Raw genomic sequence first — 17,197 nt, forward strand, 5'->3', positions numbered from 1 at the left:
CTGAAGTGTAGGCTAGCTGCACAATGCTGTGATCCTCTACAGTAGCTTGGGACTCCCATGTCCACATAATGACCAGAAGAATCTAGACCACTGTTTTTTTATTCACATGAAACCAGCCTTCTGTCAGAAGAGGTTAACTATAATGTGCTTTTAGCTTTCAGGCTGCTGTCAATGCTCTTTTCCTGCCAAACTCAATAGAACTGGTAACTAATGCTTAGGAAGAATGACATTAACTTTTTTCCCCTTTCCAGAAATATTCAAGTTCAGTACCACTTTCACTAATGTTTAAAGAGAAAGGGAGCACCAGGCCAAGCAGATGTGATTAATCAGCCTGACACACAGTATACAGTATGTTGAGGCACTATAGTATGCAGCCATATGTGACTATTAGTCTTCATAATAGCACTCACTTACCTGGATTCCTCCCTCATGTTAAAGTGACTGTCCTGCACACGCCTAGAGACATTCCACTTGTGTAAAGACCATAATTCTCAGGTCTGCCTTCTGGTTTTGTTTCTTCCTATTTTTGTGCATTTTCTTCTGCAGATTCCTGCAGAATATATACACATATATGTATGTGTATGTATACATATCATTTTGTAAGTGTTCTTAATCATGCTTTTTTCTTCTGCTTTGCCTCATTTATTCCTGTATCCTCCTTGTTCTCATTTATTTTTTGTGCAACCAAACCTTATAATAAATTATTATTAAATATAACTTGCCAGTTACAGTGTCTTTGTGTTTTGTTTTCACCTGAGGGCTTGTCGACATTACCAGCTGGATCAACGGGCAGTGATCAATTCAGCAGGGGTTGATTTATCGCGTCTAGTCTAGATGCGATAAATCGAGAGCTCTCCCATCGACTCCGGTACTCCACCAGGGCGAGAGGCACAGGCGGAGTCAATGGGAGAAAGTCAGCCGTCGACTTACCGCAGTGAAGACACCGCGGTAAGTAGATCTAAGTACGTAGACTTCAGCTATGTTCTTCACGTAGCTGAAGTTGTGTAACTTAGATCGATCCCTACCCCAGTGTAGAGCAGGCCTGAGTGTGCTGCTGTGCCTCAGGGCCAGATTTCTATCCTTTCCTCAACCATAAGGACCTGAGTAACTGCTTGAACATCTTGTGTGGCCATGAAGAGGGAGGGATGGTGAGTTCCTGTGAACCCGTCTTATTCTGGGCAGGAGAAAACCGGCTGCATGTGAAGTGACAAGATCAAATACAAGTATTATGTTACCAGTGAGCAAAAACAGTTTCATTCTGCTACCACTCTATAAAGCACACAATGTGAGTGCCACTGTAGATGTTAAACACCTGGATCTAGACAGAAAAGAACACATTTTCCCTCTGCTTCACTCATTCAGATAAACTTCCAAGATCAAATTCAGACCTGGTGTAGACAGATGCAGCTCCAGTGCCATTGGAGTACAGCAGCTCTGAATTGGCCCCTTAATTTATTCGCTCCCTCCCTGCCAAAATGATGGCTTAAAATGTAGTTAAAGTCTTGGAAAGTGTAAATTATAGACAAACAAATAATCTCTTGCTGGACTGATAAATCAAAGTCACTTTGCTGATGGAGACTAAAAAAATAAAGGTCAGTCTGGTACAAAGAGAATCCAGCCTACGATCCAGAGACTGTACTTCGACATTGGTTACTTTATTCAGACATGCGAAAGAAACTCATGCTCTTGTCTTTGGTTTGCGTGAGTAGTCTCTGTAGTTGATATAAATCTCATCCATCTGCCCAGACACTGATTCTACTCCTCTTCTGCTGTTTGGTGTGCCATGAAAGTTGGATCTTCCATAACTGTTACTGGGCTAGAAGAACATAAAACCATTAAAAATGTCAACAGTGAACTGCAAATCATTGGTTCATTAGATAGCCACACTTTATTTAATCAAGGGAGATGTTCACAATCGAGCTAAAGCTCAAGAGCCCGTTAGTGTTGGGCTCTGAATGCCCTCAGAACAACAATAATAGGAATGTCAAAAAAATGAAGAAAAGCTGCTTGAGCCCAGATCTCATTTACAGCACTGGAAGATACTGCAGTAGTGAAGGTAAGGTGGGAAAGAACAGAGATGGGAGGAAGAACCTGGAACAAGTTGGTACTTTTAGTATTCTGAACATTTCAAAAAGTTCCAGAGTTTTCTCAAAACATCTAGGACAGGGCTGTCAAGCGATTAAAAAAAGTAATCATACAGTTAAAAAAAAATTGTACTGTTAAACAATATTAGAATACCATTTCTTTAAATATTTTTGGATGTTTTCCACATTTTCAAATATATTGATTTCAATTTCAACAGTGTACTGTGCTCACTTTATATTTATTTTTTATTAATTTGTGCTCTATAAAAATGAAAAATTGTATTTTTCAGTTCACTTAATACAAGTACTATAGTGCAATCTCTTTATCATGAAAGTTGAACTTACAAATGTAGCATTATGCACAAAAAATAACTGCATTCAAAAATAAAACAAATTTCAAACTTTAGAGCTTACAAGTCCACTCAGTCCTACTTTTTGTTCAGCCAAACGCTCAGACAAGTTTGTTTACATGTGCAGGAGATAATGCTGCCCTCTTCTTGTTTACACTATCACCAGAAAGAGAGAACTGGCGTTCACATGGCACTTTTGTAGCTGGCATTGCAAGGTATTTATGTTCCAGATATGCTAAAGATTCATGTGTCCCTTCATGCTTCAACCACCATGGCAGAAAAAATTAATCGCAATTAAATCGCAGTTTTACTCACACTGTTAAACAATAGAATACCAACTGAAATGTATTAATTATTTTGAAAGTTTTTCTACATTTTCAAATATATTGATTTCAGTTACAGTACAGAATACAAGGTGTACAGTGCTCACTTTATATTATTTTTGATTACAAATATTTGCATTGTAAAAATGATAAACAAAGAAATAGTATTTTTCAATTCACCTCATACAAGTACAGCAATGCAATCTCTTTGTCGTGAAAGTGCAACTTACAAATGTAGATTTTGTTTGTTAAATAACTGCAGCACTCAAAAACAAAACAAATGTAAAACTTCAGAGCCTACAAGTCCACGCAGTCCTACTTTTTGTTCAGCCAATCACTAAGACAAACAAGTTTCTTTACATTTACGGGAGGTAATGCTGCCCTCTTCTTGTTTACAATGTCACCAGAAAGTGAGAACTGGCATTCACATGGCACTTTTGTAGCTGGCATTGCAAGGTATTTATGTGCCAGTTAAGCTAAACATTGATATGCCCCCTTCATGCTTCGGACACCATTCCGGAGGACATGCTTCCATCCTGCTGATGCTCATTAGAAAAATAATGCATTAATTAAATTTGTGACTGAGCTCCTTGGGGGAGAATTGTATGCCCCTGCTGTTTTTTAACCCACATTCTGCCATATATTTCATGTTCTAGCAGTCTCGGATGATGACCCAGCACATGTTGTTCATTTTAAGAACACTTTCACTACAGATTTCATAAAACGCAAAGAAGGTACCGATGTGAGATTTCTAAAGATAGCTACAGCACTCGACCCAAGGTTTAAGAATCGAAAGTGCCTTCTAAAATCTGAGAGGGACAAGGTGTGGAGCATGCTTTCAGAAGTCTTAAAAGAGCAACACTCCGATGTGGAAACTACAGAACTCGAACCACCAGAAAAGAAAATCAACCTTCTGCTCATGGCATCTGACTCAGATAATGAAAATGAACATGCATCGGTCCGCACTGCTTTGGATTGTTATCGAGCAGAACCTGTCATCAGCATGGACGCACGTCCTCTGGAACGGTAGTTGAAACATGAAGGGACATATGAATCTTTAGTGCATCTGGCACGTAAATATCTTGGGACTCTGGCTGCAACAGTTCCATGCAAATGCCTGTTTTCACTTTCAGGTGACATTGTAAACAAGAAGCGGGCAGCATTATTTCCTACAAATGTAAACAAACTTGTTTGTCTGAGCAATTGGCTTTACAAGAAGGAGGACTGAGCCCATGCAGGCTCTAAAATTTTAGATTATTTTATTTTTGAATGCAAGTTTTTTGTAGAGTATTCTACTTTTGTAAATTCAACTTTCATGATAAAGCGATTGCAGTACAGTACTTGTATTAGGTGAATTGAAAAATACTACCTTGTTTTTTTACAGTGTAAATACTTGTAATCAAAAATAAATATAAAGTGAGTATTGTACACTTTGTATTCTGTGTTGTAATTGAAATCAATATATTTGAAAACATAGAGAGCACCCAAAATATTTAAATAAATAGCATTCTATTGTTTAACAGGGCGCTTAATCACGATTAATAATTTCAGCTGGGGCATAGTAGATAGATGAAAACAACTGCAGGATTCGTCCAATCTTAAAACACTTGTGATTCCTCATGCATTAATTGCTTTATGAACTAGGCAGTTCCTAAAGTTGGAACAAGTCCCATTAGGGCTCCTTATCACAGAAAAAGGGAAGATTTCTTAGTGCAGGAATTTCCCTGAGGCCTGTACTCCCATTACAGCCTGCTTCACCCTTCTTCTGGTCAATATAAGACAGAAGGGAGGCAGTGAAGACTACGAGTAAAGATGGAGTTTTAAAGAAATCTCTACCATGCAATTCACAGTGGCTTCATGTACAAGCTGGTGACTGGGAGAAGCAGCGAGAGACTCACACACCCATTAAGAAAGGTTACATAGTGTTCAGGGGGAAAGATGGCAAAGGTGGCCCCAGGAGCCAGGACTGAGGGTCAGTGTAGAGGAAAGGCAGGAGCAGAATTAAGTTGGCACCCTTCCCTCACCTTAGCATTCTTAGGGCTCTATAAAGATTTATATTATATTATATTTTTTATGGAACACAAATGTCTAAAAAAGGTTTAAGTATTAGTGTTTGGGTCCCACCTCTAAAGAACAAAAAAGAGGGAAACCTCTGAAAACTGGGTATCTGCCCTACAAAATTAGAGTAGATGAACTCACATCTCACTCCCAAACACAGCACTTAAGTTCTCCTGTTACACTTCTCCCATGGCAGAAGTCCTGCATACATATGCAATATGTTTAGGTATTACTTTTAAGACAAACTGAAGATGTATCAAATAATAGAATGAACCAATGTTGCATTTAGTGTCCAAAATTAAACATGCATGCAGCATATGGAGGAATGATGGGGTTAGCTTTCAAGCCCAAAGGTAAACTATTTGCAAACATATCTACCCTCTTATATCACAGAAGGATCACTGCCAAAACATTCAGCACTTTGATGTCTAATACTATCAGAGTCCTTAGCAAATATTAACTAATCCTTGCAGCACTCCTCTTAAACTAACAATCCATTTTTATTCAAGGGGAAACAGAAATTCAGAAAGGTGTTAAAGCCAAATTGGGAGCTCAAAATCCAGCCCATAAATCCATATTTAGGACAAATACACAGGGCCTGATTTGGAGCGTTGCTGGGCATCTGCAACTCCCATTGACTTGAGAATGGTGGCCTGCGTGACGAGCCCATCAATGGGATTAGACCTCAGGAATTCCTGGTGCTTGGATCAGTGCTCAGACCACTACACCATGCTGTCTCTTACAAGTGTGAGCATATTTCAGGGAAACAGTGAAAAAAGCACCAGTAGTAAGAGTAGAATCTAAATTGCGAACTGCAGAAAGTACTGTTTTCATGTTGTCACATTTAAATTACTCAGAAAAGAAAGACACACAAAAAGATCCCGCAAAAAGGAAGTAGTTCTTTGGCCAGTCTTACCCGGGTCTGAGTAGAGTACAGGGCTTTCGACAGGGCCTTCATAATCCTTCTCCTTTTCTTTCTGGTGACACACATTCAATGGGAATGTTACAGTGGAAATGCACATCTACATAGTTTAGCAGATTAATTCTAACAACATAGATCTGTACAATAATCTCAGTACAAAAATAATAACCAAAAAAGGCTTAAAAGGCCATCTAGCATCTTGGGATTTTGCTTCCCAGGGAGAACTAGAAATGAGAGAGATAATGGAGGACTGGGTTTACCTTCTTACTCAAAGCAAAAGAAAGAACAAACTCCAATCAGCCTCTCCTCTGGGTCCCTGGGCAGCTTAGTGTTTCTGTGTCTGAGTTATAGACTGTAACCTCCTTGGGACAGAAATTGACTTTGTCTCATATAGTGCTGAGCACAAAGTTGGGACATAAATAATACATTTAAAAAACCAACCCCATTTCAGGTGAATAAAAAGACATATTTGCCAATTAGCTAAAATGACCTTTTTTCTAAAAATGCTTTGTATTGCGGGGGGTGGGGGGGGTGGGGCGAGATATCTCATTATTTTGTTACTGTTGTTTTTGCCAACTTCAACAAAAAACAAAGACATACAATCTAGGTTTAACAACTTTTAGTCATTTGGTAGGGGATGCAGTATACTTGGGGATGGGAGGATTCAAGTGGGAAATAAATTCAGAACTTAATCCCTTAGCATGTAATTGCAGAGTGCGCCAGTTGTGGTTTATGCCATGAAAGCATTTCATAAGAGCATGAAGATTAGAACGTGTTGACATTTTTTGAAATTCAAATTTTTAAAAAAATTAGGAAAAACTTGAAACATTAACAATTTTTTCTACCAGCTGTAGCATCAGAATTTTCCAAGTGTTGATATTTCAAATTTTGAATAAAAGGGGTACATTTTTAAAAATTGCTACATTTCCACACCCCATTTTTTAAAACCAATTCTAAAGAGGATGTTAGAGTCTTAGCAGTTATGTCAGTGGAAGGCTATCCAATATGAGGTCTTTGAGACTTTAGAGCTACTCAGGGTGGTTAAGGAATTGGATCTGTTACTCTACTTACTTTTTACGATAAACAAGAGTGATGCTGATGATCAGTATGGTGACCAGTAACAGTAATGAGGCAGCAGCCCCTCCAGCAATGAGCAAAATATGCCAGTGATGATCCAAAGTTTCTAGAAGATGATAATAAAGATCATCAATAGTTCGAAGAGGCAGGTATTCTTCACATTCCACTAAGGTTCAAATCAACAGTTATACAGATAAAAACATATTCAGTGAAAGCTAAAGGGGAAAAGGAGACTGGCCCTCCTGCCTTCCCCTCAGGCTCCAACACCAATTTTTCACTGTTACCTTTGTTTCTGGGGCTCTCAGCAGAGTTTACATGGATATCACAAAAGGTGAGAGACCACAATACATAGATAGGGACTAAACAATGCATCACATAGCTTATTTTTTCCCACTGAGGAAACCAGAGTCTGATATCACAGACAAGATCTCTTCAGGTAGAAATAATAAAAATACTACATGCTAGTCGTGTAAAAGTTATTGCAGAACCAGATATGGCCTATGAATTTACTCTACAGAGGTTATCCTAAACAAATAGTCCAACAATCTCTCAGTACTCAGCCTCCTGGGCCTCATGACTCAAAACAACCAATAGCTTTGTCATCTCTTCAGAGACCCCCAAAAAGGTTGCCACAGTCAACATTACATTGTCAACATTTGTCAACTGATACTACTACACAATCATGCCAGTTATTTCCTGTGCTAACTATAGGGGAAACTGTTTTAACAAGCATTTCCACAAAAATTTGTGCCCTTAACCTATGGTAGATCCCATGTCCTGGGGCTTTTGTTTGAAGAGCTTATTCATCTGTTCTACTATTTAAACAAAGACACTTTCTGAGAACCATAACCAAGGTGAGAAGCACTTAATCAAAATTACATTAGACTTCACTTTCCTTGAAATGTTTAGATTTTATTTCTGAAAATTTTACTGGGCCAGACCCCAACTGTAGCCAAGGAACACTCAAATGGCCAACTTGAGGGGGAAAAGATGTACTCCCCCAATCCTGAGACCGCCCTGCACACAATCTGTTTATATAGTTCCTGTCATCTGAGCACCACAAATGTTAATATGTTCTCACACACCCCTGACAGGTAAGAAGTGATTATCCCAATTTAACCGATGGGAAAATTGAAGCAGGGCAGGGAAGTGACTTGCCCAGGGCCTCCCAAAAACTCTGTGGCAGTGCCAGGACCTGAACCCAAATCTCTTGAGTCTCAGTCCAGTGTCTCAGACCTACAACCATCCCTTTTCAGCACTGTTTACTACACACACAGTAGTTATACTGAATATATTTTCTCACACTCTTGATACTGATTTTGATTAAAAGAAGCAGGAAAAAAAAGTATGTTAAACCACAGAACTTCTAATCTGCCTTTGTGCAACCCACCACAATGCACTGCTTCCTCCTCCTATGAGCAGGCACTAGGGGCACACCCAGATAACCACAAGCTGTTAATAGCAGCATAAGCATTAGCCAGCTGGTTTCACTTCCTATGCTGCAGGGTCCACAATGTGAGAGCCAGTGTGTGAACAGACATACCACCCAGTCCACCCGAGAGGTGGGAGAGATCCTGTTCAGCTATTTGCATAGGGAAAAAAATGCACCCTTATACAGTCTTCTGCTTCTTTTATCTCGGTGCACAGAGGGAGTAGGATCTAGCCAAAAGTAAACAGAATGCAGAAACAAATAACCTTACTGTTTTCAAATTCTGACGTGACACAGAAATGAAAGTAATGAACAATAAGCAAGACATGGGCTGAGAAAGGCAAATATCTGGTTTGTTAAAAATGGGGACTTTTAATATACTGACTAACTTAGCTGTATTATACTATATATCAGCAGTTCTCAAACAGTGAGCCAGGAAACCATGGTTGGTCACATAGTGTTGTGTCTCCTCCTGGTTTCCATCTGTTAAAATGTATTAAAGGACAGCTGAAGTGCTTTCCTAATATTCTTTCCATGTAAGCAATTGCTGTAATTGCCACAGAGATACTAATTAACTGAAAATGGGAGGACAGCAGACCACGAGAAAAACTCTCTATTCAGGTCTGGTCCATGTTACTGATGATCTTGAGAACCCTTGCCACACATCATTATTATTTATTACTTGTACTACTAGAGCCTAGATTACTAAACCAGACCGGGTCTACAGACCCTACAGACACAAAGTAAGAGACAATCCCTGCCCCCAAAGAGCTTACAGTTTAAACAGGCAAGAAACAGACTAGTAGGCAGGTGATAGGACAAGGTAGCAATAACAGGAGTATGTTTAACCAGCAACTAGCTAAATGCATTGTTTGTATGTGAAACAAGCCAATCAGTAGCAGTCATCACAAATCGCTACCTGCTTAACCCATTACCAGATGGCTGTGTTCTGGGGGCATCATAGCAGAGGTGAATCCTTAGGTGGACAAAGAAAGTTAACAGTGGTTATTGGCTACTATGAACAGAGGCCATAACTTGTTCACTAGCTTCTCTTCAATGCTGATGTGCACACAGGAAACTGCAGGGCAAATGCTACCCACAGAAAGACCCCATGCTTTAATTTCAATATTGTTCTAATGGAAAGAAAGAAAACTCAAACTTTATATTGCTGAAGGGACATGGGACATTACAGCATTCTGACGGACTGTTAAGAGCTGAAGATTTTCATATTGTAAGCACATATAAAAACCTGTGGCCTTGTGTTTTGAGCCTGATTGTAGTTGTCATATGCTTATAATGACAAAGGAGAAGAGAAAGACATGTTGTATTTCCTTCCAAGATATTATACAGCATTAGTCAGTCTCTATATCATAAGGATTTTCTGCTTAGGCAATTGCAGAAACAAACAAACAATTGCCCTCTATGGAGCAAGTTCAAACATCTTCACATATTAGCTGCTTTGCTAAAACAGAGCATTTCATTATTATCTGTGCCAGAACATCAGATGCTAATCCCCTCGCATTTCAGGAAAGGGTACATCTGCATCAAGCTCAATACTTCTGGATTGAATCCTTGTAAGGTAGATTCCAACCAGAAAACTCCCCTCAAAAACAAGGGGAGTTTGGGCTCCAGGGTTATTAGGCTGGGCTGATCTCTGATTTATGACAGTTTGAACATGGTGATTACCAGCTACCGAGTTTAAAGTTGGGTAAGAAAATTCTACAGATTTTGCTTCAGAAGCAAAAATGCCTAGAAGCCCTTTTTTGCCTTCTCAGTTGAAGTGAATTATGCCCTACTGCTGCTTTTGTTTTCATAAATATACCAAACCCTACTGTAACTACTGACCTTTCAGACTTGTCATTTGTCTCTTTAACGCCTGTCTTCTGATTAAAGGAGCTAAGTTAATGGGAGACTATTCATCTGGTCTAAAGTCCAGGCGCATTTCCCTTAAGTGTTGGATGAAAAACAGTTTTGTAGTATTGACATTTTCTTCACAGGATTTTGGAAATTTCACGGGTGAAGTCTTTCAACCTTCAACACACTAACTGTTGCTTTGAGAAGGAAACACTGATGGGCTAGACAGTTACAGTGCATTGTGACCTAATGAGAGGGGTTTTTATTGCACTGTAAGAAGCTGCTTATAGCTTGTTATACGCCTTGCTGGAATGGTACATACAGTATGCTAACTACACACTGCTGAAACAGCTGATTGTGCAAATGAGAGCGAGAAAGAAAGCAACACATGCATGTTCATGCTTAGGAAAAGGGGCTTTGTTAACTCCTAAAAGTCCTGTAGACACACACAATTCATTTAGGAAACTAAGGTGAGGGAAAAGAGCTAATTCCACTCAGTTCCTGTCTCTTCACTTCTGTCTTCCTTCAATAGCCTTGCCTTCACACACACCACACACATGCCTCTCACTGCCTGCTGTAGAAGGCAAACTCCTAATACCACCTGCCTACATCATACCAGAAGAGCCACTGACTGGACAACGTGCCTCCTGCTTCCCACCCATCTAACATTCCCCAGCAGCCACTTTTGGCTGCATGTTGCTTTTATCCTGTCCCTGAGCTATTGTTGCCACAGTGATTGCCTGAACCTCCCTTCCACCCTTCCCTTTTGCTTTCAGAATGAGGCAGAGGGCTGGATCTAGCAACAACCAAGGAGGCAGAATGAGGCAGGGCAGGGGAAGGGAGGTGTGTTCCTATGCTGGGCAGACAATGTGGGAAGGACTGGCTGTGCTCAAGGGCCCTGATCCAACCCATTGTCTCATTGGTTTTCCGCTCTCACTGAACCAGCATCCTGAGACCCTTGGAGTCCTGACAGCTTAAAATACCACAGGGATTGCCATTACCCAAAGGGTGGAAATGGTATTATCTTCTCAGGTGGCCTGGAAAGGGTCTGTCAAGGTTCCTTCCCCACTCTGAACTCTAGGGTACAGATGTGGGGAACCTGCATGAAAACCCCCTAAGCTTATTTTTACCAGCTTAGGTTAAAACTTTCCCAAGGTACAAACTATTTTACCTTTTGTCCCTGGACCTTATTGCTGCCACCACCAAGCGTCTAACAAAAATAACAGGGACAGAGCCCACTTGGAAACGTCTTTCCCCCGCAAAATCCCCCTAAGCCCTACACCCCCTTTCCTGGGGAAGGCTTGATAAAAATCCTCACCAATTTGCATAGGTGAACACAGACCCAAACCCTTGGATCTTAAGAACAATGAAAAAGCAATCAAGTTCTTAAAAGAGTATTTTAATTAAAGAAAAAGTAAAAGAATCACCTCTGTAAAATCAGGATGGTAAATACCTTACAGGGTAATCAGATTCAAAACATAGAGAATCCCTCTAGGCAAAACCTTAAGTTACAAAAAGACACAAAAACAGGAATATACATTCCATTCAGCACAACTTATTTTATCAGCCATTTAATCAAAACAGAATCTAACGCATCTCTAACTAGATTGCTTATTAACTCTTTACAGGAGTTCTGACCTGCATTCCTGCTCTGGTCCCGGCAAAAGCACCACAGAGAGGACCCTTTGTTTCCCCCCCCCCCCAGCTTTGAAAGTATCTTATCTCCTCATTGGTCATTTTGGTCAGGCGCCAGCAAGGTTATCTTAGCTTCTTAACCCTTTACAGGTGAAAGGGTTTTTCCTCTGGCCAGGAGGGATTTAAAGGTGTTTACCCTTCACTTTATATTTATGACAGGGTCCTATGGCTATTGACAGCTAATGGAGCTGGCAGCTTCTTTCAGTCAAACGTAGAGCTGCTGTCTTTAGAAATGATGGTCTCTGACTCAAGTACTAGCAAATGGTAAGTTTCTCAAACGCTTTAACTGGTTTCCCTTTACCCAGATCTGCACCAAAAACTCGTCTGGCAAAAGTAGAAATCTTCAGATCAAATAAAACCTTTAGTAGATTGGATAAGAAAAATCTACAGTTTTGCTTTAGATGTAAAAATAATACCTAGATGCCCTTTTGTCTTTTCTCAGTTGAAGAGAATGCTGTGTGTGTAAAGTATACACACAATTTTGATTTTTTTTCTCTAGTCCTAATTCAGCTCAAATCACTTTAATTAGTCACAGTAATTTAAGCAGTTTTACATCATACAGAGTAATTCAGTAAATGCCAAAGTTTAATTAAAGGTTAGAGATTTAAAGGAGATTCCAAAACTAATTCAGTAAATTCACCTGTCATGTTTATAGAATCATAGAATATCAGGGTTGGAAGGGACCTCAGTAGGTCATCTAGTCCAACCCCCTGCTCAAAGAAGGACCAATCCCCAACTAAATCATCCCAGCCAGGGCTTTGTCTGTAAAAAGGCAAACAATGCAATTGGTACTAAAAGAATTTTCTTTTTACAAAGGAAATTATAAAACAGAGACAGGATAGTCAGTGAATGAATGGTCATGTATGTGTTCAGATGGAAAGTACCTATTAGCTGGATGCAGGGTTGTTATACAAAATTTAGATGTTTTGGCCACAGTCAGCAACAGGTGAATGACATTAACTGCAGCTCTTATTAAAAGCAAGTTCAGACTAATGGAGATATTAAAAGGATAACAATTGCCGGTATCTAATTTCATGACATGATCATATTTAGCAAGACATCATGTCAACAGGATTTATAGGAGACAGGGAGATTTAATTAGGGTGACCAGCTGTCCCGTTTTTAAAGGGACAGTCCCATATTTAAGCCCTCCCGAAGGTATCCTGACATTCTTAAAAATGGGAAAACTTTCCCATATTTTCTGACTCCTCCCGCCCTCTTCCCATCAGTACTGGTGGGTCCTGCTGCTGGCCAGATCCCTGCTTGCCAGCTGCCTGCCCACCAGCGGTGAGTGGGGGGGTCTAGTGGTTGGTGGTGGGTGGGGTGCAAAGCTGGTTTCCGGGCAAAGATGCAGCGTGCGGGGCTGGCTGCTCTGCGTGCTGGCTCTTAGCCAGCAGGGCCCCACCCCCCATCCTGTTTCCAGCTGGCACTGGCTGCACGCTGCGAGTGGCAGTGGCTGGTGAGTGTGGGCAGGCACCAGGTGGCGGCTGGTTACGTGTCGCCTCTGCTGCCCACCCATCAGCCCTTTACGTGCTCCCCCTCTCGCTGTCCTCTCCCTGCTTTGCCCCTTCACCCCTCCCGTCCCCACTGCTCCTCCATATCCCCAGCAGCGGGTGCGTCCCGCTCCCAGCACCGTGCGGAGAACCAGCCCCTGTTCGGAGTCCTCAGCTCACCAACAGCCTGGCCAGCAGGCTCCTTCCTTCCCCCGCTGCCTCTGGCTGCACCGGTGCCCCTGGAAAGCCCAAGACCCACCAGTCCGGGGCTCTGGTCAGGAGGAGCCAAGCCCTGCATATGCCAAAGCCCCGCACAGCACTGGCACGGGGAAGCCTCAGAGCTTAGCAAAGGGGCCGAGGAGTGGGAGGGTGGGGGAGCGATTTCCAGCCTGTTCATGCCCCAACCCTGCAGATTACACAGGCTGGGGCTTAGCACCCTCTTCACCCGACCCCCCAACCCCACCCTGGGTCCTGCCCCTCGGGAGCACGGGCTGCTTCGTCCCCTAGGCACCCTCCCCTGCCGAGTCACCTCTGTGGCAGGGTTTGCTGAAACCCCTGCAGTCAGGTTCCCTGGTGCATAATGCATCCTTAGGGCTTAACCCCTTCCTGCCCGTGCTGTAGCCAGAGGCGGTTGGGTTATGTCCGTGGCCAGCAGCAGCCTGGAGGTGTTAGCTGCCTTTTGACACAGTGCAGGCAGGAATGGACAAGCTGCTTCCAGCCACACGGTGGGGGTAGGGGTGTGAAGAGATGAGCTCTGCAAAGACACGGGCCAGGTCATCCCTTTCCGCTCCCCCTCCCTCGTGGCTGGAAGCAGCTCCCATCCCTTCCCTCCCGCACAGTGCCGAAAGGCTGCTGCTGGTTATATTCTGGCGTGAACCCTGGCAGAAATATGAGGGGGACATGTGAACCTATGCCACCCCGCCGCACGTTGCCTCAGGAAGATGTGGCGCCAGGTACCGGGAGAGGCGGCTCCATCCCAGGGGCCCAGCCAGGCATGGAGGGTGGAGAGCACTGGGCAGGGAGGGTCGGGTCAGTTGGTCATCACCCGCCCCCGTGTGAGAGAGGTGTACAGGAGTGTGTGTGGGGCACCCCTCTCCAGGTGAACCCTAAAGCCTTAGAGATAAGAAGGTAAATAAAAGGAATCCAACTACACAGTATTTCTTTAAAAAAAAAAATGGGCTCTGTCAATTTGACCTTAATTTGAACATTTGTACTGCATAGTTCTGATTGATTTAATTCTTTAGCTTAAAATTATTTAGTGTTACAATGACATCTACTGCAAAGATTTGTGAAATTAAACACTAATTCTAACTATTACACTATACAAAAAACTGGCAGCTACTTTTCCAATTTAAAGATACCTTGTGAGCTTTCTAGAATTAAAATAAGGTACTTAGCATGAACATCCTGCATTCCCTGTATCCTACAATAGATCCATATCCTAGCAAATGTCCTACAATCCTTTTGAATGGTAGAGGCATAGATTCCATAGCACATTGCTGCTTCAGAAAATAAAACATCTGAGTTGTACTTAGTTTGGACGGTTAGATTTCACACTTTGCAAAACCAATACAAGAGGTTTGACGTCTTTGTGAGACCAATCATCACTGAAACGCAAATGTGCTGCTGCGGTTAAACCAAGTCATCAGGAGACGAGAGGATACACTGCACAGGCTACAGCCTGAGACACATGAAACTCGAAAGATGGAAAATTTTACTTCTAATAATATGGAAATCAGTGCAATAATAAACATGCACTCCAATTATACTATTGTGTTTTTTCTTTTGTTTTTTTACAGGCACTTTTCAAAGTTGAACCTCACTTTACTGAATATACCTCCAGCATGGGTAGCTCAAGGTCTCTTAGCCACTCCTTACTTCACCCTTTGTGGTCTTTTAACTCTATCCCCTTTTAACTCTCTCAAAAACCAACTTTAAAACAAAATATCTAAATTCAATATAGCAGATGTAACTTGGTCTAATAATAGTGACACGCCGACCTTATATAGGCAACATTTTCAAACTTGTATGCCTACAAGTTCGGCATGTAGGGCCAGATGCTCAGCTAGTGTAATTCAGTGCACAACAGATGGACTTCTGGGGCCCAAATCCATATTTAAGCACCTAAAAAACTTGTCTGGTTTTTAGAAAAAAAGAGTGAGAGAACCCACAGCTACCCATAACTTTTCTGTCTTCCTTTGTTTAGATTAGAAATAAATTGTTATGCCACCATTTGTAAAGATCTCTCTTGGGATGGGCAGACAGAGAAATAAGAAACATAAAAGTAGTGAACGTTGCCAGCACTTTAAACCTAGGTGGTTAAAAGATCTGAAACAGCATCTCTGCAAATGACACTTTGCCGACAGAATAATAGACAGCCTTAGATCACTCCACCACAAACTCGAAATTGAACTTTCTGAGGTCTGCTGAACACAGCCAAGATTGCTTGTTTAAAACTAAAATAATGCTATCTATTTAGCCAATATATTCAGCCCTGTGTTCCTATTACAGTCACCCTACTCTATATTGTATACAGCAATCTAGCTGTCACTTCATGTCTTTAGTCAGACTGTAAGGGTTTAGAGACAGAGAAAGTCTTATCTGATTGTAGAATACAATGAGGATTCCCCATACAATGAGGATTCCACGTGTTATTGTAACATAAATAAACCAATACATACAAGTTATAAGGATAGACTAGAGAAAAATCAGGAGTATTAAGTGGGCCGCACTCTCATTCCCCTGAGAAAATGTCCAGCTGTAGCATGCTGACTTCTAATGACAAATATTGTATGAGCCCTCCATAGTATATTTTCTTAATTTGCTTGTACTCCTCCTTATTTTGACCAGAAGTGCATGGTGTGATTTCTGATTGCAAAAAGAGATGAAGAAATTCACATTTAGAAAAGGAGAAACTTTTATTCTCCCACAGTATTTTCTCTCTCATAACCTGAGTATATCTATCTGTTTCTATGGCTTCAACTCTGCAAATGACTCCCAAATCTATTTCTCTGCCCCTGTCCAATGCCCCTCTGTCCAGTTTCTCCACTTCCAAAATTGTCAGATATTTTCTTACAATGGCCAACCATCTTCTCACACTCGGTCTCTCCAAAACTGTATTTCTAATCTTTCCTTTATATCTAGTTCTGGCTTGCAATATCTGTACAGAACCTCTCAAGGTTTTAATCCACTTCTAGATCAGGAAGAAATGGTAAGGAGTTTGATAGGAGATTGAACCTGGACTATTACTTGGCTCTGCAGCCCCAAATGAAAGTCAGGCCACCTGAGGTGACTAAATGGATATGAAAAGGAAATACATAAAATGGTACATCAAGTAGTCATGCCTAGAAATGAATTGTTTTTCTTGGCTCATTCAAAACAAGTGCTGAACCAGGCCACAGTCACTAAATTTGACCTTGGCTGGACATTTCATTGGTTTCCCCACATCTCACAGAATGTTAACATAGGAATGGCCATACTGGGTCAGACCAATGGCTCATCTAGCCCAGTATCCTGTCTTCCACCAGCAGCTGGTGCCAGTTGCTTCAGAGGGAGAGACAAGCACACAACGATTTATTGAGTGACTCATCTGTCATACAGTCCCAGCATCTGGCAGTCAGAGTGTTAGGGACACCCAGAGCATGGGGTTATGTCCCTGACCATCTTGACTAATAGCCAGTGATGGACCTATCCGCCAGAAACTTGTCCAATTCTTTTTTGAAGTCAGTTATGCTTTTGGCTTTCACAACATGCTATGACAATGAGTTCCACAGGTTGACTATGCATAGTGTGAAGTAGTACTTCCTTACGACTGTTTTAAGCCTGCCTGCTGCTTGTTAATTTCATTGGGTGACCCCTGGTTCTTGTGCTATGTGAAGGGGTAAATAACACTTCCCCATTCACTTTCTCCAC

At 41.6% G+C, this 17,197-nt stretch overlaps 1 protein-coding gene across 1 annotated transcript in view; it reads right to left on the reverse strand.

Moving 5' to 3' along the window:
- Positions 1 to 1,634: 1,634 nt before the first annotated feature.
- CD226 (CD226 molecule) overlaps positions 1,635 to 17,197 on the reverse strand; it is a 38,428-nt gene continuing 22,865 nt past the window's right edge. The window contains exons 4-6 of the mRNA XM_077809079.1: positions 6,809 to 6,920; positions 5,732 to 5,792; positions 1,635 to 1,816 (exon numbers count right to left, since the gene is read on the reverse strand). Coding sequence (XP_077665205.1) covers positions 1,679 to 1,816; positions 5,732 to 5,792; positions 6,809 to 6,920 — 311 coding nt within the window. The 3' untranslated portion in view covers positions 1,635 to 1,678. The remainder of the gene's footprint in view (positions 1,817 to 5,731; positions 5,793 to 6,808; positions 6,921 to 17,197) is intronic.

The sequence above is a fragment of the Eretmochelys imbricata genome, chromosome 2 (assembly GCF_965152235.1).
Source record: "Eretmochelys imbricata isolate rEreImb1 chromosome 2, rEreImb1.hap1, whole genome shotgun sequence".
NCBI lineage: Eukaryota > Metazoa > Chordata > Testudines > Cheloniidae > Eretmochelys > Eretmochelys imbricata.